This window comes from Bicyclus anynana, chromosome Z (assembly GCF_947172395.1).
Source record: "Bicyclus anynana chromosome Z, ilBicAnyn1.1, whole genome shotgun sequence".
NCBI lineage: Eukaryota > Metazoa > Arthropoda > Insecta > Lepidoptera > Nymphalidae > Bicyclus > Bicyclus anynana.
Window position 1 is genome coordinate 11,080,339 of NC_069110.1, and position 26,217 is coordinate 11,106,555.

General features: G+C 34.7%; 2 protein-coding genes across 3 annotated transcripts in view; both read left to right on the plus strand.

Annotated features, from left to right (window-relative positions):
• Window positions 1–11: 11 nt before the first annotated feature.
• Window positions 12–9,308, plus strand: LOC112045842 (mitogen-activated protein kinase kinase kinase 12). The gene is made up of 7 exons (XM_024082194.2): window positions 12–405; window positions 2,265–2,441; window positions 2,519–2,720; window positions 2,818–3,156; window positions 3,253–3,390; window positions 3,509–3,679; window positions 4,069–9,308. Exons 1-7 carry the CDS (start codon window positions 222–224, stop codon window positions 4,469–4,471), a joined length of 1,614 nt encoding a protein of 537 aa, XP_023937962.2. The 5' UTR covers window positions 12–221; the 3' UTR covers window positions 4,472–9,308.
• Window positions 9,309–9,541: 233 nt separating this feature from the next.
• The window catches only part of LOC112045836 (uncharacterized), a 47,511-nt gene continuing 30,835 nt past the window's right edge, over window positions 9,542–26,217 (plus strand). Inside the window, exons 1-6 of one of the 2 annotated variants that reach the window (XM_024082185.2) lie at window positions 9,542–9,786; window positions 21,506–21,620; window positions 21,982–22,155; window positions 24,094–24,274; window positions 24,818–24,942; window positions 25,264–25,442. In XM_024082185.2, coding sequence (XP_023937953.2) covers window positions 9,557–9,786; window positions 21,506–21,620; window positions 21,982–22,155; window positions 24,094–24,274; window positions 24,818–24,942; window positions 25,264–25,442 — 1,004 coding nt within the window. In that variant the 5' untranslated portion in view covers window positions 9,542–9,556. Of the gene's footprint in view, window positions 9,787–12,268; window positions 12,405–21,505; window positions 21,621–21,981; window positions 22,156–24,093; window positions 24,275–24,817; window positions 24,943–25,263; window positions 25,443–26,217 lie in introns of those variants that run through there. The other variant, XM_024082186.2, reaches the window with a different exon arrangement.

Here is a 26,217-nt window from a genome sequence, read left to right on the forward strand (position 1 = left end):
TCATGTTCATTCACTTTCTTAAATCATTGGTTTGGTGTTCATGTTCATTCTTTATTTGACGTCTGTGTATTCATTTTCATTCATGTACGCGATTTCACTGTGAAAAGTAATGTGTCCGCTATTTACTAAATAAAGAAAGCTTTCAGTTCTATTAATCTCGGTAAATAATTTCTTACGTACAGTCGTTTACAACAGATTGTGATTTAACTTAACGCATTGAGATGGATCCACTAGCTCAAATTGAATTTAGTGGCGCTCGGCACACAATGAAGGCTGACTTGCCACCTCTCGGTTCTCCTGTAGTTGAGAGAGATAAAAAGACACTATTCTGGATGAGTGGTGTACTAGAGTGCTTTTCGACCGTTTGGGCACTTTTTAAAACTGGTGAATACGAAGAATCTCAAGGTAAAATCTTGTTGTCCTATATTACATTATATATATTACGTAAAATTCCCGGGGCTCATACCGTTCAAGGATGCAATCGCAGGGACGCATTCAAGGTCGATGCGCTACGCAGGTTTTGGGAGAGGAAGGGGGAGGCATTGATTTTCATGTAAATATACTGCACAGCTATGTATGACACGCGCTTGCATTATTGATCTTATTGACGCCTTTCTATTCTAGCTATTTATTTACGTCTTCTTATTCATGCTTTTTATTTTAGTATTATATCTAAGTAAATTGTTCATTTGTAGGTTTGGAATTGTAAACACTTAATTATAACAGTGCAACATTGAAATATAATCTGAAAAGGTCATGTCAGGAGTCACTAGGCTATGTGGTGAATTATAATAAAATGACATTTATGTAAACTGTAATATAATATTTAAAAGCTTATAAATATTGTAAAGCAGAGTTAGTTTGCTTGGTTGTTGTAATCTCAGGAACTACTGGTCTGGTTTTATATGATAGAAATGTAACTTAAATTAATGAATTTACCTAACTTCAAGACAACTTAATGACAACCTCTCTGGTGCAGATTGATTTAAAGTACAGTCAGTTTAGGTTTTCATATTTTCTAATTGGTCTCAGGTCACTACTGGTAAGTTTCTGCTGTGGCTACTTACCACCCTACCGGCAAAGACACTGTTAAGCGATTTATTGTTCTGGTAAAATGCTGCGTAGAAACCGTCAGGTGTGTCTGTGGATAGAATAAACTTATACCTCTTCCAAGTTAGCCTGCTTCCAATTAAGACTGCATTGTCACTTAACAATAGGTGAGATTGCAGTCAAGGGCTAACTTATCATTGAATATAAAATCATGATTGGAATCAATAAATCTATTTTTTGTAGCTGTCATGGATTGTTGGCAAAATGGACTGACACTCACTCTATGCGATTACTGTTATTTGATTGGCTAGCGATTTTAGCTTTGCGATTTTGGCTCTGCAAACTATGGGTATTTTATTATATTGGATTCCTAGAAAGGAATTTGATTATGCTCCTAAAGGCAATTTCTTTGATGTACACTACTAGCAGACACCCGCGACTTAGTCCGTTCTTAGACTTTCTTAATAATTACCTGTCGCAAAATTTGTTATCATCATCATCATCATTTAATATATATATTCAACATATTTCCCTGTGTTTTGTGAGAGGTTTACTGTTGATCTCCCTAAACTATTTATTGCTTTTGCTTAAATTTAACATCTCAAGTAGATTGAAGCAGGTATATTTGTGTATATAATAATATGTCATGTATGTAATAATAATATGCAATGTTTTCTATGTATACTCAGAGATACAATTATCCGCCCACTTTAATATGACGCGAGTATTATAAAGAGGGCAGATAATTGTGCCTCTGAGTATATAATAATTTATACCCTTCCTATTTTTTGTCTGTTGTTGTAATCACAATATACCTATTTCACTTTTTGATGTAAATATGCCCCTTCCAACTATGTAGAGAGCCAGCTAGGACCATTTTCATTGCATTTTTTTTGTACATAAAAATGCAATTAAAAAATTGAATTCACCCTATAACTGTTGAGCTATTATAACTTTTAAAAAATGTTATAATGTTTGTGAATAAATATTATCTGCTTTTTATTTCTAGCAGCTAAAGTGTTTTTAAATATCTTCAATATTATCTTATATAAATCAATAGCTTAACTAACTTCTGTTACATTGCTATGTAAAGGCCAGGTCTTTCATAGCGGAGGTGAATAAAATTATATAAACATTGTTTCATTTAATTTACTGTGCTATAATTTAATTAAAAAAATATTAAGGTTTATGGTTTTTGGTTGATTTGTTTACAGAAAATGATTGGGAGGTTCCCTTTGAACTAATCACCGACCTGGTATACTTGGGCTCTGGAGCTCAAGGAGTTGTATTCGGAGGATCTTTTAGAGGTGAAATGGTAGCGGTCAAGAAGTTGAGAGACAAAAACGAAGCAAACATTAAACACCTCAGGAAACTAAACCATGAAAATATAGGTATGATAAGCAGCATAAATGTATATTGTGTATTAATGACTTGATTTCCATTATTGTATATATTTTTCTCATTGCAGTTCGCTTCCGTGGAGTTTGCACTGTATCTCAGTTTCATTGCCTTGTTATGGAGTATTGCCAATATGGTCCACTGTTTGATTTTCTTCATAGTGGTGTTACGTTCAACCCCAAGCAAATAGTACGATGGGCACGAGATATTGCTCTCGGCATGAGTTACCTCCACACTCATAAGATTATACATAGGGATCTTAAAAGTCCCAAGTAAGTTACTATGATATATATTGTATCAATACATAATAATATTTACAATAATTTCTGCTGTACATAATAATAATACTGATAATGTTAACCTTTTTAGTGTTTTGATTGCTGATAACCTTGTAGTCAAAGTCAGCGACTTTGGAACAAGTCGAGAATGGAATGATGTCAGTGCAATCATGAGTTTTACTGGCACTGTGGCATGGATGGCTCCAGAAGTTATACGTCATGAGCCATGCTCTGAAAGAGTTGACGTTTGGTCTTATGGTGTGGTACTATGGGAGCTTCTTACACAAGAAGTTCCATACAAGAATCTAGAGACACATGCTATAATGTGGGGGGTGGGAACTGATACAATTGCACTTCCAGTGCCATCAACATGCCCAAGTAGCATACAACTATTACTCAATCAATGCTGGAATAGAGTGCCTCGCAGCAGGTAACAAAATTAAATACAATTTATTTTTAAAACAAATAAAGTAACAAAGTTTCTAACATTTACAACCATCAATATAATTTGCTTTTCTTTCTTCAGGCCACCTTTCAAAATAATCGCTGCACATTTAGACATGGCTGGTGAGGAGCTGTGTTCAATGGACCAAGAATCTTTTAATAAAACACAAGCAGTTTGGCGCCAAGAGGTGCACAGCAGCATGGACAGATTATATTCTAAGTTAGTTATATATATTTAGTTAGTTAGTTATATATAGTTAGTTACATTATATATATTTATTTTTAAAACTCTTATGACATTTATTTGAATTCTTTTAATAATAATTTTGTTTCCGTAGGATCAAAAAACCAGCACCTCAAGATGCGATCGCACAACGCCGTGAAGATTTGAAGCATGCTCGTGACGTACGCTACGTGTATGAGCAACAGCTCTCCCGAGCCAATGAGTTGTACATGGAAGTGTGCACTGTGCGTCTGCAACTTGAACAACGTGAACGGATCATTGCTGAGTATGTTTTTTATAGGTCTTACTAATAATTTTCTCCTTTCTTTTGACCTTCTTCTTCGTCTTCTTCATTTTCTTAATGTAGCTGCTCTGCACGTCTTCACGAGATCTGTATCACGTTGATCGCTTCCGATCTATTGTGATCGCCACTGACTAAATTTCCTCTCCAATACTAGTTGCCACCAGGCACAGCAGCAGTTGCTTGATTGGGAAATGTTTCACCTCCTCAGGGTTTATTAAGAAATGCCTTAAGTGGAGGTTGCGTTTATGTATTAGAGCTGGGCAATTGCATAGAATGTGCAGAGGTGTTTCCTCTGCCTCTAGACAAAGTCTCCACAGATCTGTGTTCTTTTGACTTTACTTAGTGTTTTAATAACTTATTTTGTTCAACAGGAAAGAAATCGCTCTAAACGGATGTCGTTGTGGTATACGCAAGAACTTCAAATACTTTAATCGTCAGATATCTTCATCATCGGACGGCGTTAAGGGAGCTATAACAACCGTCGTTGATAGTCGTCGTCGGAAGAAAAAACACGCCATGAACAATCCCGCCCAAATGGTCGTGAACTATGTTGAGGATAAACCAAATGAAGGGCATACAGTTGTCGCAGCGGTAGATGAATGCGTAAGTTGCGTCTGCAACGAAGAAAGCATACAGAACAACAATGTTCCAACTGTCCAATCCATTAAGGACACCATAATCGAGGACAATGGTAACATTATTGTAAAAGAAACTGGAAGTAACATTGAAATCCCTCTCAATGACAACTATGTTCCAGATCTCGCTCATGTTTAAAAGGGATTGCCCATGCCAGGCCCGGGCCTACCCTAACCACCAGGCAATTTACTCCTATCTAAAAAATCTTGATAATGCTACATTATTAATGGAATCATCAAAAAAGATCTAAAAAAAAACTATCAAAAAAAGTTTGCTTCAACATTATTAGACATTTTTGATTCATCTTTGATTTGTCCACAACACAAGGACAAGGCTAAGATTGTCGACCATGCAGTCTGAGCTTTACTATATATTTTGAAGACTTATGATTAGCTTGTTTGTTGAGCTAGTTGGTAGCAGAAAAAAATAATTTAGCTTCAAATGTTACTTCCCTGCTTTGGTACACCGGCGAACATTTTGCCCAAAAAGAGTGATAAAAGATGTATTTTTCTGCATGAAACATATTTTAATTAAGCCGATTATTTAAACAGATCCTTATTTATACATCATATTATCATCCCCATATACTTTTTATGGCCAACATTTTATGGGCCGGTGGGCATTCTCCTTTATTTGGCATTAATGACTTGCAAAATAATTATGTATGACATATTTTTAGTGTATTTATTACACAATATGAAAATTTCCATTATAATAATAATAACTACATTTCAATAATGATTAATTGCTTCGGTTTTGTTTTTATGTAAGTTTTTGATTATGAATCTCTTTAAAGTGGTGAACAAATACAAATAATAGTCTTTGATATATAAATACTAGATGCAATATTGAAGCTTCATACACAGCTAGAGCAAATCAAGACAATGTACATAGCTGGAGCCAAAACAATGCCAGGCATATTACTTCTTTACTAATCACTTCAGTTCTGAAAAAAATAAAATATTGCAATCATAATTTATCTTTCACCAAATTTTCACATTTAAATACTAAGTGATAGCCATTTAAGTTGTGGAAATTTCTGTAAAGATAACTTATAACTATTAATAACAGTTATAGGTGTCGCTTTTATGACACGTGTTTGAAAGTTATTCAATCTATGTATTTATATATCCGAGTTGAGAGATCTTATTATAATCTTAAATTGTTGTAATCAAATGTGAAGTCAATAAGGTCTTGTTTTATCTACAAAGATAAGCAGATGTTGTGAACTCGGATCCCAATATCACAATGAATGTAACCAATATGTTGTAATTATGAATTATAGTTACATAAGTGATCTCTAATATTCTTTGAGTAGCTTATTTAAAGGATCTCATTTTCATTCTCATTTATTATCGAAAATTTAGATTTATGAATAGTATATTACAGTTAAGAACACTGTAAGTAAGCTCCCAAAAATTTAAAGAGTTGTAAGCAATTAACCACATTTTTTTTTCTATTTATATATAAAAATGTGGTATGATTTTCTGCGAATATCTTAAAACGAAAATTTGAAATTCTGTAAAAACAGTCTGCAGTTTTTTGATATACAATACTATTATTTTAGTTTTCAATATATAAATGCTATATTGATAATGATAAATAATGTTTATATTATGACATCAATACAAAAAAATTTTATAAATTATAACTTCGGCAAAAAATATAAGGATTTGTAAATTTGTTCTTAGATAAATGTCTATTTATTGATTTTCGACTGCAATATACTCTTAGTTTAACAATTGGAAGTTTACAAACAAATATTTGCGTTAATATATAATATTAATATTATCTTGGGTTAATATATAATATAATTATATTGTTTGCTCAATCACTGAGATTATAAATTGATCGGTTATAGAAACTTTTCAATTGTATGAGATTTTCTTTATAATATTCGAAGTAAAAGATTTCGTACTGACATAAATTCAACTCAATTCGAGTGATATTGATTTCATTTAAACACAGAATGAAGCCTCTGATTAATCAGATCTTCATGATTTTACACAAGCTGAAAGTTTTAAAATCTTTTATAAAATCATGAAGGTAACAATAAAACATTTAATAAAAAAATAACTAAATTTAATTTTCGTTAGTTAAAATATTGGACATGGATATAATAAAATTGTTTATGACAATATTTGTACAATATATTTTCTACTCATAAAATGTTTCATACTGCAGTAATCAACCTATGGCAGTCGTTTGTATATTAAGAAAGTTTCGGTAAGCTATATATCTACCTGTTACCCAATGATGTGATCTATTTTGTGTGGTGATTGTAACTGCGATATATAGGTGTTTATGTGAAAAAAAAAGTATATTCTTGACTGAAGATTTACTGTAGGATATATAGAAATAAACAGAGGAAAAAAGTATGTAAAAGATCGCTTATTTAAAAAAGTCTTATAGTTTTTATAGATCAAAGTAATAAATTATACATGAAAGGTGAAATTGACAAAATTTGTAAGCATATACCCCTCAAATAGCGTAATAGATGTACTTACGTACGTACGTACTCGTATTTATAAAGATGTTTTGCTAACAACATCTTCGACACTTGGAAAAAATAGTCTTTCGTACTATGGATCTTGTCTAAAATATCGTCTAAAATATGAAGTTAAATATAACTAGACTAAAAATCACACAAAAAAGTCATGTTTTTTTTGTGGTTGTTGTAACTAGTGATCTTATTAAGTTATTAATATACATATATTGTTTTTAAGTGGTAAGATATTTGACATTTCCTACGAATCTTACTCTATGTAGACATTGTAATGTACCTGTAGAATAAAATCACGCATACCGCGTGTGTTTAGGTAAATGTTTAGTGAAGTAGTGTTTTCCATTTGCATTTATACTTGGAGCATAAGTATATTTTTATTACATTTAATTTTGCACATCACTAACTAGAAGAATAATCGACATAATACTATGACGCTCGCTAAATACAACCATCAAAGTTAATTTCATATAAACATATTCATCGATTTTTTTTTCGATTTATCGCTGAAATGGATTAGGTTTCATACAAACTGTAGAATTAGGTAGTAGGTAATTTTAAGTTAATAAAGTAGATACAAAATGCTCAAGAATTTTTGGCATGGTTATGACTTTATGATCGTGTGAAAATGTCAACAACGGGCAATATAACATGTGTACAATATTTTTACGAGTACAGGTCATATTTAATACATTTTTGCACTGTACCTACTTGTGTACATCTTGCATTCATGCAATGCACAAGCACAACGTGTGATGAAACTTGAAAGTGCCACGTAAAAAAAAAACTAATTTAGATTTCTAGATTTTCTTTTTATTATATAATTAAGATTACTCTGTTGCATAAGCGTTTTTCCATTCCTTATATTGTTTTTTTATCAAATATACACTTGTGTAATTATAATTAGGGTGAAAGAAAAATAGACTGTAGACTCGGTCTAACTTTTTGATGTGCTTTTACTATTTCTAATCGTATTATAAGTAATCCTCTACCATTTAATACAATATTCTGACCAATAAATCCTCATACTTCAGTACATATATAATTTTATATATTTGGATATCAAACAACTTTCAAAAGTACTGAATTTTGTAGAAATTTATATGTTTATTATTTCATCATTGTTATCAGCCGATGGACGTCCACTGCTGGATATAGGCCTCTTGCATGAGCTTCCAAACAACAGTCCCTCTCTGCAAAATGTCCTCAGTTTACCTAGTGGGGGGTCGACCAACACTACGCTTTCCGGTGCGGGGTCACCATTCAAGCACCTTGGGATCCCAACGTCCATCGACTCTTGGAACTATTTGGCCTGCCCATTGCCTCTTCACCTTTGCGATTCGCTGAGCTTTGGTTCGTCTGTCGATCTCCATATTTCTGATTTCTGAAAAAAAAAGTCTGATTAAGTATTTTTGTAAACTCCTTATTGGGTCACCTAGGAGTAAAGTAAATGAGAAAATGCCTACACAAAATATTATTTTTACAACAAACCAACCATGCAATAGAAGTGGCCTGTACCAAACTACAGAGACATATTTAACTGACGAGACGCTCTGTGAGTCATACATTTCTTTAATAACTATACATTCCAGATTTTATCGAACGTAAAACGCAATGAACTCAAAAGTTTCAGTGCAGACGTTTAACAGATTTACGCGTCTCCTGTGTAAAAATGTAAACTGCACGGCGAGAACATAACGTGTGCACTGTGCATGCCATTTCTATTTAATTTCTATGATCAGGGCAATACCTTGAGACTGGGTTTCACAGCTGTACGGTGTCTTCGTTATAGGAGTGGTTGGTAGCGCTTAAATACAAGGTCATTTGATTTGCATTTGAGTTCTGCATTAACCTATCGCATAAGTGGCGCTTGTCTTGAGATGAATGTAACGCAACGGCCTAGAAACGCAAACTATGATAAAACGCAACTGAAGATGTTGCGATGTGGCCTTCCTAATTTATAACTACATTATTTATTATGTAAACTTTTGATATATGTAATTAATTTCGTTTAGTCTCTTACAAAAATATACACACAACTTATAAGCTATTGTACTTAACTGTCGATCTATTCACGAGAATAGCAACGAAACTTTTCCAATATATTCCGACTTTATTTTTTTCCTTTAAAACTAGTTATATTGTTGTTATAATAATTAATTAAACAAAATTAAGAAGGTAGAGTAATGACATCTTGAAAGTATAATAACATAAGTAGGTACAAAAATAATCCAAAATACAATAAATTTATACATTGTTTTGATGTCTCGTACCTATATGTTTCTTTAAAACAACATAATATGATAGCCGTAGTAAACATATTTCTTTGGGCCCTAAAAATCTTTATAAATTAGATAAGCCTAGCTAATGGTCTAGTCGCTATCGAATCGATGTATCTACTCTAAATAGTTATACTCGAAATACATATTGTAGATTTGTTTGATGAATAAAGAACTAAGTAAATGTCAAAAAGTGTTTAATTTATTTTTATTTTAGTCCTTTTAGGTCCTTTTTGTAGGTATATTTAACGATTAGTTTCGTTTTCAGGAAACAAGTAATCGTTTTTTAAGTGTTTAAATTTTTTTATTTAATTGTGAATTGATATTTATTGCAACGACGCACTTACAATAGTTGCAAGTTCATTGCACAAATCTAATGACTTAATATGAAGGTAAGATACGAGACAGATGTGATATTAGCGAAATTTTCGCGTCGTAGGTATGAAATTTGCTCCGAGCGTGGTACATATTTTCGTATTATTTATAGAAAGTAAACCGGCGCGAGTGTGCGCGCGCACACGGTCCGGCGCGCACGGGCCGAGAGGACTGGAGTCCATGGAGCCCCCGTCGTTTCCCAGCAGCAGCCCCCACGTCGTCAGGGCGGCCCCCGGCAGCGACGCCAGCCTCGTCCTCCCGCTGCCCTCCGGGTCACCACCATTTCACTACGAATGGTACGTTCTATTTCTAGTTCCACTCCCCCCACTTAAATACACTATCTTTGTCTGTGAGTTCAAATATTTAGAGTGTGTAGAGTAAATTTTTCACCGGTTTCGTGAAAATTTGGCTTATAATTTTTCCAAGTAGATTAGGACATTAGCCGCCTGATATACTGGACCGTATTTGTATTTGAATAGAGTGCATAATGAAGGTACCGTATGCGTTTGTGACCAGCCGGTTCGCGTTGTTTGTTTTTCACATGTCGATGTATAAATATACAGACCAGGAAGCGATGTCTGAACTCTGAGACATTCGATTCCATTTGTTGCGGATTATGTTCGGATTATCAGACCGGGATTTTCGCTTTTTATTCGTGTTTGGTGACCCCATACTTATAAATCGTGAAATAAAAAGTGTAGAGTGGGAGAAAGAGGGTGCAAAATACTTTACGATCTATTATTATACTAAATATATATAAAAAAAGAATTCATTAAAATCGCTCTAGCCGTTTCGAAGGAGTGCGATCAGAAATACCATGATACTTAAACAGTAACTAACCTACAGTTAACCAGGTCTATTCGTTTAGATTGAAAGTTTTAAATTCTACCATTACTCTGTACTAACTCTTAAATCTATGATGTCTACTTACATAAAGGTATGTACATATACCGTTCGTTTATTTATTATATTCGTTGTACATGACTGATTAAATAATTTAAAAAACTTGGGTTTGACATTGTATCTACGTTCTACAGATATTTTATTCAAAATTAATCGGGATCCATAAAACTATGCTGAACGTAAATCAATGGTAAATCCATCTATCTGTTACACTATCACACGAAAAACCCATGTAGAGATTCATACCTATTAATTAATTACTAAATCACATAATTCATTCACCTACTAAATCACATAGATTATTTTATACCGAATTTGTCGACTCCACTGAGCGCAATTTTGTGTTTACTTACATTATAGATGTGTTTAAATACCTTTTGTTGTTTGATAAGCGACTAAATTAAATTAACACAATAATTATGCACATTTGTTCGCCTCTATAGATAGATAAGGACAATGGTAATCGATCGTAAATAGAACTAATTTTGAATAATCTTTTACCAATATTATTTGTGAGTGTCATGACTAAATTTTATCCCGTATTCCCACGGGAAAGGATCTACGGGTGAAACCGCGCGGCTTTTGCTAGTAGAGTAGTAGAGTAGTAGTTTGTGATTGAATTTTATTTCTAACTAGCGGACGCCCGCAACTTCGCCCGCCCTTAGACCTCTTTCAGCCCTTACAGTGCCTAGCATCGCTGTGAAAATGGAGTAACTTCTCCCGTTTTCCCAACGTTTCTCTTCACTCTGATGTTCTGCTCCTTTTGATCGTAGCGTAATGAAAAGTATACTATGACCTGCCCAGGAGTATGGAGAATAATTGTACCAAGTTTTGTTAAAATCCGTCGAGTAGTTTTTGTTTCTATAAAGAACATACAGACAGACAGACAGACAAAAATTTTACTGATTACATTTTTGGCATCAGTATCGATCACTATTCACCTACTGATAGTAATTTTGGAAATAATATGTTTAATGTACAGAATTGACCTCTCTACAGATTTATTATAAGTGTAGATTAGACTATTGAGTTTAAAGTACACAATATTTTACCGCGTCATGTCATTATGATGCAATTTTTTGATTTTGATTGACCCAATTAAGCGTCGCTTTACCAGTTACGCAAGCAACCAATCGCATGAAAGCTATCGGCGACAAACACAGGTTTTTACCGCTTATTTGTAGGATATTCTAAACATGTCTCAATATATTGCATGCACGTAAACATTACATCCTAAACTACGAAGGAGTAGCTAGTTAAGGATATCTACATAGATTAAGCCTCGCCGTCGCTTAATAAGCTCTCTAATATAATCTAATCTAGGTTCATAATAATATTATGTGTAAGACATTTTTGTTGTAACCTTCATAGTTCGCTGTAGGTAGGTACAATTATTGTAAGATGTACATAGAATGCCGTGCAGTTTATAGTTATAGGATGTCATGGATAGTTTACATTTTTCTTACCAAAAATAAATATGAGGTTATCAAGTCTGAACGCATTAGGAAAAGCGACATCTATTCTAAACTATCAGAAACCTCTTCGCTAGATCGATGATCTATTTGGCGCTCTAATGCCATCTGTACGCGCCACTGTGTACTATACTGAAGCGAGTTTTCAGGAGAAATGTTCAAGACAAGGTGTTGCTGCGCGTACTTTTAAATTATCTAATTTTTAAAAGCTAATAACCGTTATGCTTATATTTAAATTGAAAAACATGTTTTTTCTCGTTGTACCATGTACATATTTATCTGTAGATATTATTTCAAACATGTATATACCAGATGCATGTTTCTCGACTCAAGCCTTGAATTATCTTAACTGAATCGTAAACAAATAGCGGCGCTAGCAGCGCGGCGCTTTTACAAAAATATCTTTTAGATCGCGCAGTACGCGCCTGGCTATCGCGAACTCGATTCGAAACGAGATGTGCCGCCATGGGCAGCAATTGTTGCAAGGGTGATGCAGCTGGGAAACCCCTCGTGCGGTCGACTTCTTCCATCTACAGCAGGTATTTGTGGCTGGCATTCACTATCGGCCAAGAGAACCTCGGTGTACCATGGTCACTTCGTAATCGTAACCCTTAACCGTACGTAGAGAACCAGTACAATGGCCAGTGTATCTGTTGGTGTCATAATAATTATATTCTTTAGTAGTTTATAATAATTAATTAGAATTTCCCAGTTATGTAATTTGAATTTCGTTATTGATTCTTGATATACCTGGCTAAGTCGAAAACCTTCGTCAGTTACTTTTAGAGGTTTTGACTAGACTATATATACCTACTCAATTTTTTGTGTCTCCCTGCGATTTCCTGCGATTCTGTATGTTATTTAAATAAGCTCAAAAATTTTTATAATAAGTACATATCATATGTTTTTTCGAGAATAGTGTAGCGAATTGGTGATTTATGACAATTTATTAGTTCAGGTGCACTAATTACTAGGCAACAAAGAGAGATGTAGAATAGATCAATCTTTGATCAAGGACGATGAATAAAAAAATAAGGGTGAATATACAAATAATTTGATCAAGGAGGAAGAATGAAATAATTAATTAGTAGTTTGATCAAAGAAGAATAAACAAAAGAATTGATCAAAGACGATGAATAAACAAATTATTTGATCAAGGAGGATGAATATACAAATAATTTGATTAAGTAAAAATAAACAAACAATATGACCGAGGAGTACAAATAACCGAACCATTTGATCAAAGATGAAGAATGATTAAATGTTTTGATTAATAAGGATGAATAAACAATCTATTTGATCAATGAGGATGAATAAACAAATGTGACTTAATCAAGGAAGATGAATAAACAATTTGATCCCTCCTTGATTATGAATGAATGAATATACAAATAATATGATCAAGAAGGACGAATAAACAAATGATTTTATCAACGAGGATGAATAAGCAAATGATTTGTGCCAAGAAGTAAAGGTTATTCTATACGCATTTTTATAAGTACACGTAGGTAGCTGTTAATTTATTGATTCACTTACTTATTGACGTACATAGTTGCGCGGTATGTATGTCGTCTTGAAAAGTAAAGAGCTATTCGTTGGCACGAATACTATAGGCGAAACAGTAACAAGTACTTGTTGATGTTATGACAGACTGATCGCAGGGCATGCATTGTCTCTCATGTATTTTCATGAACGAAATCCATTTTGAGTTAGACACCAACTAGTCTGGCATAGATATTATTTATTACAACTAATACAACATAAGATACTATATCTGCTGTACCTTCATGTATCTTACTGACATATATTATTCCTAGGGCACAGGAACAAAATATTTATTCAAGACAATACTGCTCAATTATATACGAGTTATTCATGGCGAGACGGACAAAAGTATGAACAAGATGCTTCCAAACCATTTTCCAGATTTTGGCGTCCTCACACTGGCCTTGCCGAATATCCCTTTATTTTTTTGCATAGGTTGCCTGGTAAAGGAGATAATTTTTAATACTGTTCTGAAGAAAACATAAAAAATCCGGCCAAGTGAGTTTCGAGCCACGCGCAGTGTAGGGTTTCAAATTTCTTAATTTCGTAATCTTTAAATTTAAAAATGGTGTTTTTACACATTTTTTTTACTACAATATTTTTGAAGGCCTAACAATGACTAACCCTACATAATGAGATAGACGAGAGAAAAGAATTTCTCACTTTAAATGTACGGGAGGACTATACTTTCTTTTTACCATTTTACAGGCGTGATATAATTTAATGTAACCAAGCCAAACTTCAAACTTCCTAGTTTCAACAGACTCGGAGTTACTATCATTAACAACTTCATCAAATTATGTAATTAATAGCGGGATTTGTATGCCGCCCTCGTGCTCCAAGTATGTTTTTTTTAAGTTGGTCGATTTAAATGGCAATTACTACTTGGTTGTGAATTTTTCACCTGTCCGTAAAAACCATCAAGCTCGTAGGGGAGGATGACGACGACGCATAAACGTTGAGTTTCATAAACGGATGCCTGAATCGAGAAAAAGTGTTTAACAAACCCGTCATATTTTCAAAGACTATCGAAAATTACACTTCACTATGAGACAAACGAGAAAAAAATATTTATTCCGTATTCCCTCTTTACTTGTAAGGAAGGCACCCTAAAAATATTTACCTCCTTTATCAAGCATCCAAACTCAAGGAACTCGGGCTGAAAGCCAGTGGCGTAGCGTGCGTTGAAGGGGCCCTGTATTAAAAATAGTTGGGGGGGCTCAAATGAAGGGTAGGTTTCTCACATAAGAAATTGCTTAAAATAAAAATTAACATTAAAATAAACATGAATCTGTTTGCTTAAAATAAACATGACAGTGAATTTTACTCGTAGGATGTTTCCAACGTGTGATTGTGGATTCTTTCACACTTAAAAGGCCCCTGAAGTCCGGGAACCCCGTATCATAACCCCGCTTGAAAGCTTTTGTAAAATGCGGGATAGTGCAACAAAAAAAAAATATATATATAATAATAAAAATAGTATATTTATATATACTACATGTATAAATATAAAATATACATAATATATAATAAAATAAATAAATAAATATATATAAATATATATATATATATATATATGTTTATATATATATATATATAAACATAAATATACCTGAGTAATAATTATAAAGAAACTACGAATTACAACTATACAGGTAATATTTGAATAAACGACTTTTAAAAGTTCCCAGTGTCTTTGAATTACGTATTTCATAAGGAAGACCATTCCAGAGAGTAATTGATGTACGTGTAAATGACTTATTATAGAACTTAGTGTGGCTAGGAGGAACATGAAACCGACTGTTTGTACAAGCTCTCAAATTTTGGCGCTCAGTATTTTTATTTTTTCAGGCTTGCCCACTTACTAAAATACTGGAACAGTATGTCGTAAGTCCCGAGCTTTTGTTAATAAATTTGTGTTAACGTTTAACTTATCTATAGGTTAAGCCATGTTAATTGTGTCATAGACTTTTTTGTACCTGTTTTCTTACGGAAATGCACTCTGCGCGGGTGAAACCGCGGGGCGTGCGCTAATAATATAAGCGGAATGTGAACAAAGAACGAAACATAACTGACAATAATAAAGTTTATTTTAAAATAGTTGATGTTTATTTATATAACTCCACAGTTCAGTTAATTAAGTAGATACAAAAAGACTTCAGAAGAGAAATACTAACTATAGTACGGATGGTAGAAAACTAAATATTGCTCTTTCTAGCATCTTGACCACAGTAAAAATAAACTTACGGCTATTTGTCATAATATGCGTATAATATAGGATAGTGGATATTTATGTATCTACTCTTCACCCTGAAACGTCTCAAGCGGAGGTCGGTCAGTGTGGGCTTTTTTTATAAATCCATTCTTACTAGAGTTGATAGCACACTGCATTTTTTATCTGTTTTCAGTTAGGTATTTAGTAAATTTTCCACGAATACCTCTGGAACCATGGATCGACTTAAAATTAAAATCAGTTCAGTCATTCCAATGATTATCGCGGACAAACAGAAAGACAGAGAGACAAAAAAATGCTCGTTGTGTTTTGGTTTCGTGTAAATTCTTAAATTTTATTTATATGTATTGATATTGATAAGGTAAAATGCGTAAAAAAGCCTGCAATAACCGACTCGTAGATTAAGTAAAACTACATGAAATAATTGCCAGTAATTGCTTTTTATAATATTGACTATGTACGTAAGCTAACAATAACAATTCTTTTTGCCTATACTCGTAAAAAGATTCCGCAACCAGAACGTTAGAGTTTGTATTCTCTTTGATTCCGTCTCATTTCACAGACGAGTATTGATTATCTATTTATAAATCGTCTCCTTTCGACACCGCGACTGTTGGCGATTAATATCTTCACCCTAAGAACAATATTACCCACGTCATCGTAATTTCTGGATCTACTAAACCGATTTTGAAAATTTACAAATAGAAAGAGAACCATGTTAGTTTTAAGTATTATAGGCTTAATTTTATCCCCATATCCTCACGGGAACGGGAACGCAGGATGTATTAGATACATTTTAAGACTTATTACTAAAACAGATTTGTATGGAGTGACGATGCAGACTAGATAGGTATATCTATTAAATCTCGTCTCGTAATGTGCCTACAACCATACATGTGCTTTCTATAATGTACTATATCTATAATACTAAAGGATTGCCGAATTCAGAGCCGCATTACTCGTAGCAGCCACATTTTTACATTACGTTCATAATATTTTCAGTAGGTTTGACCGTTAGAGATATTTTAAACAAAGAAGTTTTGTTACAAGTTTGGCTAAGTCTTGGCTGTGGTCGAGTAGTAATATTAGAGTAGTAGTGGCGTGAGACAGAGTCAGTGATAGCCCAGTGGATATGACCTTTGCCTCCGATTCCGGGGGGTTTGGGTTCGAATCCGATCCGGGGCATGCACCTCCGACTTTTCAGTTGTGGGCATTTTAAGAAATTAAATATCACGTGTCTCAAACGGTGAAGGAAAACATCGTGAGGAAACCTGCATACCCGAGAATTTTCTTAATTCTCTGTGTGTGTGAAGTCTGCCAATCCGCATTGGGCCAGCGTGGTGGACTATTGGCCTAACCCCTCTTATTCTGAGAGGAGACTCGAGCTCAGCAGAGAGCCGAATATGGGTTGATAACGAAGTGGCGTGAGAACTCTAAAAGTTTCTTGATAAAAAACAAAACACGCACGCGGGAATACAGTAAGAGCAGGTGTTTAATATACATCAGGTTTATCTTATTTAAAGGTACTTTAATAATTTAATTATAACGCATAGATTAGGTTTCCTTTGTACATATTGATATTGTTGTTGGTTCAGTATAAAAATATAACAGAGGCCGTAAAAAGTTACGCTTAAGGTAAAAAGAGAGATATAAAAATTCTTTAAAATTTTTATTGTTTCTGGCGAACATCTTTTTTCTAATCTACGTTAGAAAACTGTTTAATTAAAAAAAAAATATGCTTATTTTATTTTTGTACAACTTAACAGTCACATTGGCCTACAAATTGCGTGGTAATTTATTTCGTTCCTACGCTTAGAAGTTTTTATTACCTAGTAACCCTGTCAGCTACGAGAATATAGAATTATCGTAGATATAAAAGTTGTGCATCTCATCATGATGAAGCTACTCACGGAAAATCGGAAAATTAACTTGATAGTAATCAATTGTAAAAATGCTTCTCGGATCCTGGACTAGCCTATCATGTAATACATTTCATTTCCGAGCTCTAGCTCTAAAATTGGTACCAAAATGATTGCTGTGACAATCTGTGACTGTGAAAAAGTGACTGTTTTTATTTTACTTTATAACAAGTTGAAGTGTTAGAGGTAAATTTTGATTGTAAGCCACTCACCTAATGCGGATAAGAGGGCTGCTATCTGTGTTATAATAATGACTGGAATTGTCCAGATTGAAAAGCTCTTCTAGGCATAAGATGTTCTGAGAACTTTTACTTAATTTTTGAAAAAATAAAAGCTCCAAGACTCCGTTTCTTTCGATCCGAAGCCACGGTTAACCACTGGACTAACGAAACTAGGAATTCAATAAAATGTCTTAATTGCCAGCTTTATCGCTTTAACCTATTTTTAAGCAACTTCCTTTTCAGTTAGTCCCCATTTTTCTTCGTACCACTATTATTACAGCATTACAAACAAATCATTTTGGTATCTAGGTCGCGATACCGGAACCGTTGTATTGAGTTCCTTTTGTGTTAGAAGATGCATTACGAGAAGTTGTTTTCGGCGTTGGCTAGCGGAATATATTTTTTATATAGATTTATTTAAAACTGGATTTTAGAGTTGTATATAGCGCATAAATATGTTTTTAGAGCTATGTTTCGAAATTATTTCAGTATCTATGAAAACATACCCGTATATATAAATAAAATTGAAAAGTGTGTGTGTTTTCAAAATAACTGTGTTTTATCAACAGTTTTAGTTATTTATGCGATACCAAAACAAAACACAAGTAAGCCTTTTTTATGCTTGTCTGCCTGTTTGGGCCAATCTTTGGAACGACTGGATAGATTTTAATGGGACTTTTACTGGATGATACTTCATTATTGAGTAACATCTTGGCTATTTTTTATCCTGGAAAAATCAATAGATCCCGTTGTTATTGTGAAATACTCTCGCAGGAGTTCACAAGTTTATATACAATTACGAGTATACGTACTTAACAGATGATTCAGGTACTACGTAGGTTATCGTGTTTATTGATTGAAACAAACGACAGCTGGGTGGCTACATCGGAAACGAACCGGCGCTGCTGGAAAAAAATTGCATCTGATGTCACAGGATGATAATTCATTCATATGACGTATGTACGAGTATAGTACCATACTCGATAATGCCGGTGCTTAGAATTTGACGTCAAACTGGGAGCGGGAGCGGTGCGAGTGCGGCGTCGTGGACACGCACGCTGAGGTACCCTCACTCTATATTATTGACATAATGTTGTGGCAACCATGAAATAAAGGTAGAGTTCTTTGTGAGCAAAATAATACAAATAAAAGTAATCAATGTTTAGGTCAGTCGTACAAAGTACGCGTAATTGTACTCGCGATTGGCCGGAGCATTGGCGTCTCAGGCGGAGATATTTTTAGACAAAGATCTTTGGGCGGGCGGCAGTGAATTGGTGCGAACAAGGGTCGCAATTAGCCAGGCCGGAATTTCTTTTATAGAACTTTCTCAACAGCGTAAGCCAAAAATCTATCTCAATAAATTATCTTCACAAATAAATAACTTAGCTTTTCACTAAATGCATATAAGCAATACGTAATACTTATTTAAAAAATCAAATTTAATAATGTTTGCTTGTCTGTTTATATCGACTAATCTCTGAAATGGTTAGACCGACGAGACTTTCACTGGCAGATAGCTAACGTTATAAGGAGTCATATAAGGAGTCAGATAGCAGACGTTATAAGGAGGATCAATAGGCTATATTTTTATCCCCCTTATTCCATAGGAAACGGGAACTACATGGTTACATCTGCAGGTAGTTAATATAAGACTCATCATCATCATCATCATCGTCATATCAGCCGATGGACGTCCACTGCAGGACATATGCCTTTTGTAGGGACTTCCAAACATCACGATACTGAGCCTCCTGCATCCAGCGAATCCCTGCGACTCGTTTGATGTCGTCAGTCCACCTGGTGAGGGGGGAGGGGGGATATACGACTATTATATTCTATTATTATTATTTTATAATACATATTTATATGCTAGACAGAGTTATGGATAAAAGTCACAAATAGGTAAATTTGGGTAATAAGAGTATAAAATACTTTACGATCTACTCTCATACCTATTACATAAACACGAAAAACATTCGAACCTCCCAAACCTTGACGACAAATGTCTCTCTTTAGTATCTTATTTTTTTGTTGAAAACCGTATAAAAATCGGTTCTGTAAGTTTCCACTTTATCGCGTATAAACAGAAAAACACGACAGAGGACTTTGTTATATGACATTGAAAATCTTGAAGGTCTGATGAAGATCATTGATATAAGGGACAGACTTTCGTATATCATAAATCTTTACAATCAGGGCTATAGTTTATATAAGTTCGTCTAGGATTACATAGGATCACATTATTAATGATCCACCCCACGTCACCCGCCCGCCATTTGTCGTGCCTAAAATTGAGCTATCACGTATCGCAGACTCTCGGTAATCGATATTTCTATGTATTATCTAATATCTTTAAAGATATTATTATTATAAGTCGATGTCGGAAACGGCTCCAACGATTTTAATGAGCTTTAATATGCAGGGGGTTTCTCGGGCAATAAATCAATTTAGCTAGGTTTAGTTTTTAGAAAACGCACCAAGTATAATGATATAGCCTATTCGAGTGATCGCAAGCCAGTACCTACCTAAATCTCTACACGAAACATTTAGGGCCACATTTTTCTCTTCAATTAATATAAATTTATTTACATGAAATGACACCCTCGATTCAGCAAACATGGTGGAAGCACTGTAATACCGCGGGAGACTTAGAGACTTAACTTTCATAGAAAGTTAGTCCATAGCTGGCACGTATAAAAACATTGGCAGTACACATTAAATAGAGTAATTACTTCTTTAGAGCACTTGCAAAATCTACGCGCCAGCATATTGCAACGAATGGGGATGGCCCTTCTTTCTCTCTCAATGTCATAATCATATTTTGGCTCATTTGTTAATATATGCCCAATGTACTTGAATTAATGAATGTTTAAAATTAATAACTGTTATGTATGGTTAACTAAATATGAATGACCTAAAACGTGAGCATTATTTACTCACACATTGTTGAATAAAATAACAATCTCCTACACATTTGTAAGTGATTAGCTGGCTAAGATCCAAATTCTATTCGCGTGAAATACACCGTTACGGTAGTAAAAAAATAAATGAAATAGTTACTTATATAAATATAAGTATATTTATATATAATATATATTTATGTATATATAAGTATATTTATATAAATATAAGTATATTAAATATACTTATATATATGATATGAATATATTCATATATGCATATCATATATACGATATGAATATATGATTTTTTCTATTATTTATTTCTTAGCATCATCAATACATATAAATAAAATTGAAGTGTCTGTCTGTGATTTCAAAACAACTGTGTTTTCTTAAGTTCTTATAGTTATTTACATAATACCAAAACAAAACAAGCTTTTTTAAAATTTTCGTCTGTCTGTTTGTCCAGGCTATTTTTTGGAACGGCTGGACCGATTTTTAAAGGAGTTTCACTGGAATATAGAGGAGGCTAATAAGCAACGTATAAGCTACTTTTTATTCCGAAAAATCCCTATTTCCCGCGCAATGGCATGCACTTCATTCAAGCATTAAAGCACTGCATACCCATGCAAATGTTTTCTTAATGCTTACCTAATACATATTTTCCAAGTTTGGTTGAATTGGTGTATACTCTGACTTTATGCACGCCACTTTTCCCGCGGGATTTCACGCGAACGAAATAACGGGTGTCGTTATAATTAAAAATTAATTACTTTAGTCCTGTTATTATTTGTTTTTTTTTTTTATTTTATCTATCAGGAGTCGCGCGGGAGCTAAGTTAGACGACCGTTTCAAGAAGGCGGTCGACGCAGGCGGTGTCCGCCTCACCATCTCCGCTGCAAGGACCGGAGACACCGGTGTTTACACCCTGCAAGTGAGTTGATTCATTACTTATCGCCTATGATCTCAGTAGAAAGTGACTTTCACCGACCTGGTTATTGGATGAAAAGTTTTTTATATCAAACTAGCTGACGCCGCGCGGTTTCATCCGCGTGGTTCCTATTCTAGTAAGAATACGGGGATAAAATGTAAATGCGAAAGTAAGTCCGTCTGTTTTCTGTATTTTCACGACCACATCGCCATGCAACTGGGTCGAAATATCGATATTAAAAATCTCGTCGTTTTATCGTGGTATGTATCCGTTTAAATAATATTCATAATACCATCAGTATTTTCTTATGACGTTGTCACGTTCAAATAAACCGACTTTACAGACAACCATTTTTTTTCAACAGGCAAGCAATGCTGCAGGTAAAGATACGACCCGGGTGCGGCTGGAAGTTTCCCCGGACGAAAAGCCGACTGGTGACGATCCGCCAACGTTCCTTCGGCGACTACAGGACCTGACCGTGAAGGTTGGAACACGGACAAGGTTTCTTGTTGAAATTGTTAGCTCTACAGAATGCAGGGTAAGTTGGGGAAAAAAATGTACTTATACGACAGCCTTTCTTGATGAGTACTGTTTTTTTGATTGATTTGATCAACCCATAATCGCTCACTGCTGCTCGAGTCTCCTCTCAGAATGAGAGAGGTTAGGCCAATAGTCCACCACGCTGGCCCAATGCGGATTAGCAGACTTCACACACGCAGAGAATTAAGAAAATTCTCTGGTATGCAGGTTTCCTCACGATGTTTTCCTTCACTGTTTGAGACACGTGATATTTAATTTCTTAAAATGCACACAATTGAAAAGTTGAAGGTGCATGCCTCGGACTGGATTCGAACCCACACCCTCCGGAATCGGAGGCAGAGGTCATATACACTGGACTCTCACGGCTTTATGACCCTTTGAATAAGTTAAATAAATCAAAGATCCTTATGAGCACGCTAACTAAGCTAGGCGGAGAAGGCCATGTTTTCCACGGGATTCGTAAAAAATAGAATTACATACGAACAGAGTCGCGGGCGTCCGCTATTCATAAAATAAATCGAAATTAATCTATGAAATTAACAGTAGTATAATAATCCTCCTGAAAGTTGAACGCGACCTTGAAATGTAGCAAGAATGCGTACCTACGCCGTACGTCAAACCCAGTGACATAATTTCTCTATTTTAAATCTCCGCGTTCGTTCTTGTACTTATAACTAGCGGACGCCCGCCACTTCGTATGCGAGAAATTCTGTTTTTCATAAATTGGTAGGTACATTTCACGGGAACCATGTATATTATCGGGATAAAAAGCCTATATGTTGCTCTATAACCGCCTCTATCTTCCTGTGAAAGTCCCATTAAAATCGGTTCAGCCGTCCCAGACATTGGGTCGGACAAACACATTTTAAAAAGGTTTGATAATGTTTCAGTATCGTGTAAATAGCTGTAAGCGTTTGACAAAACACAGTTATTTTGAAATCACGAACACACTTCAATTTTAATTATATGTATGTGGAAATTTTACAACCAAATTTTCATTTATTCCTTATTTTGTACAATCTACATTATAAATTCTTAGTGTTGTATAAACTCGTAATATAATAAACAAAGTGGTCATAGAGACCATTCAAAGACCACCTTAATCACTAACTAGCAGATGATGCGCGGTTTCACCCACACGGTTCCCGTTCCTGTAGGAATGTGGGGATAAAATATAGCCTATAATACTTGAAGGTAGTGTAGCTTCCCAACAGTGAAAAAAAAAATTGAATCGGTTCAGAAGTTTCAGAGCCTATTCAATGCAAACAAACAATCAAATCTTTCCTCTTTATAATATTAATACCTATAGATAGAGACTAAACTCTGATGCCTACCCGATTTATTGAATCTTCTCAATCAAAAAACTGATACAGCTGGCCTGCCAGAGTTCATTTGGGGATGCGTAATATATTGAAATAGATTTTATTGATTATAAATAGCATCTTGTAGATCTTACCATGAACAAGAATTGTGACAGGATTAAAATTAATCGCGTTTGGCGCTGTATGTTTGATCACAGAACTACGAGTGAATCTATTCCTGTTTCGTTAGCCTAGTGGCTAGGCTACGGTAACCGTGAGTCCTGGGTTTGAGACCTGGGTGGAAATATAGGATGCAGTTTTTAGCTTGTTTAGTAATTTAAAAACGACACTAAAAAATAAAACTCACATCACATGTGTTTCATTATAATGATATCTAGTCGTATTAAGTCAGAAAAAAATACATAAACATATATAGTTACTAAATAATCAAAGTTTTATTATTAGAACGTTAAATATTCTTATACTTTTTTTTTTGAGTTACTCGAAATTTTTCATTAGAAAATGACTATTAAAACAACAACACTTAATTAAATTATCTGCATGTGGAGATCTCGTGAGGAAGTTCCAAGTGTTTTGATACTTTTATATTGATGCTATTATTATTTACATTACAGGTGACTTGGTACCGCAACGAGCGTCGGCTTTTAGAAGCGGAACGGATCGCGTTGGTCCGCGATGGCAACTTCTGGTGCGCGGACATCTCGGCTGTGAGCGTCGACGACGCTGGACGGTGGACGTGCACCGCGGAGAACGTTGGCGGCCGCGCCAGCTGCTCAGCGCACCTTAATGTTTTGGGTAATATTAAAAATATTAAGATTAAACTTAGGAGGGAAGCTTGAAAGGCGAGAGAACACCCGTATAACGGGACGGGTATAGAGGAAACATCTTGAGCAGGTCGCAGGACTTGTGACCTTGGGTGTAGGTTTAAAAGTACCTTTCAGAATACATTAACACTCCCCTGTTTGACATGTTCTCCATGACTAACGCTAAAAGCAGTCACGCTCCTTGACGAAGAACTTAACACAAAATAACAAATACCTTCTTATTTATACTATTGCTGTCATATCATCTTTATAAAATTACGTCTTTTGTATATAAAATTAAAACACCTCGAGGAACACTCGGTCGTCATCGTGAGGAAACCTGCATACCTGAGAATTTTCTATTGAATTCTCTACGTGTGTGAAGTTAGCGAATTGGCCAGCGTTATGGACTAAGGCCTAACCCCTCTCATTCTGAGAGGAAACTCGTGCTCAACAGTGCGCCGAATATGGGTTGTTAATGATAATCCGTATGAGATTGCGACATGTATTTTCCTAAATATCCTTTTCTTTTCAGTTCCCAAGGCATACAAACGTCCAGAGTTTGTTGAAGAGCTTCGGGCATTATTAACTGAACAGGGCACGGTTTCGCTAGAGTGCAAAGTGGTGGGGGTTCCTACACCTGTGCTTCGTTGGTTTAAGGTATCAACTTTTGTTTAAGGTATTTAATTGTTGAAGTCGTGTTCAGAAATGATTTTTATTGATTAAAGATCCAAATTAGAAACGACCTTTACCCATCTGTTAAATGGAAGAAAAGTGTTTTATATCAAATTTAGTGTACGTTAAAAAATATATTGCGGGTAGATTGCCTAAAAACCTAGCTTGATTCAATCTATTATTAACCATCCAACATCATCATCACCATCAATAATTTTCACCCAATATACCTTCTAAACGACCTTCACCAGATGGGGTGAAGGTCGTTTCTAATACGGATCTTAGACAATATTATCTATTTAACAGGATAGTCGCGAAATCAAAGCTGGAGATGTTTTTGCATTAACCGCTAACGCTGAAGATCCAACGTCGCTGGGAACCTACACTTGTGAAGCTGTGAATTGTATGGGCCGAGCATATTCATCATCCAAAGTTCACGTCATCGGTCGTAGCAGCAGGGAGTCTTCAGTGCGACCAACTTCGGGGTGATCATTTAAATAGCATTTTTTTATATATATAAGGAACTAAGGCCCGCGACATAAAAACTTGTAATTTACAAATTTCGTGGGATCCATAGATATTTCCGGAATAATATGGAAGTCAAGGCTTTAGAGTGAGGAACCTTCTCACAATACGCGTCGTCTCAAGAATCACTGCCTTCTGTGTCCGCCCCTTGACCCAGCAGTTAAGCGAAAGCTTCATAAGGTGTTGGTCGAAGCTTTTTGCTATAAGACTGAATCGACTAACGGAACAATAATAGTTGATTCAACTATAATATAATATTAATATGGATATGGAATAAATCATGAATCATGATTTTAAACTTACTAACATTTCTCTTTTTTCTTTTTTATCTACTACAGTATATTTTTCACCAAATAATGACATATTTAATTTAAAAATGAAATTCTGTTGATAGTCCAATTTAAAAAAATATATTTTCACTACTCTTGCTCAAAAACACTGTCATATTACCACTCCACAGCGGAGCTAAACAAGCATTTCAGCCTCTAGGGGCTAAAGTAATTTTGTTTTTTTAATTCTTGTCTGTTAAGAGTACTAGCCAAGTACTAGCCTACTATAAAACGGAGGTTTTATTCGAAAATAGAATCATTATAGGTAAGGCCGGCCGTATTGTTTTGAAAAATAAATAAAGAACTTTAAATTGGAATTAAATGCAGCGTTCTTGTCTGTGGAATGCGTTCATTTTTTTATTTATTTTTTATTGAGTTGCGAATAGAACGAGATTTGAAGACATGG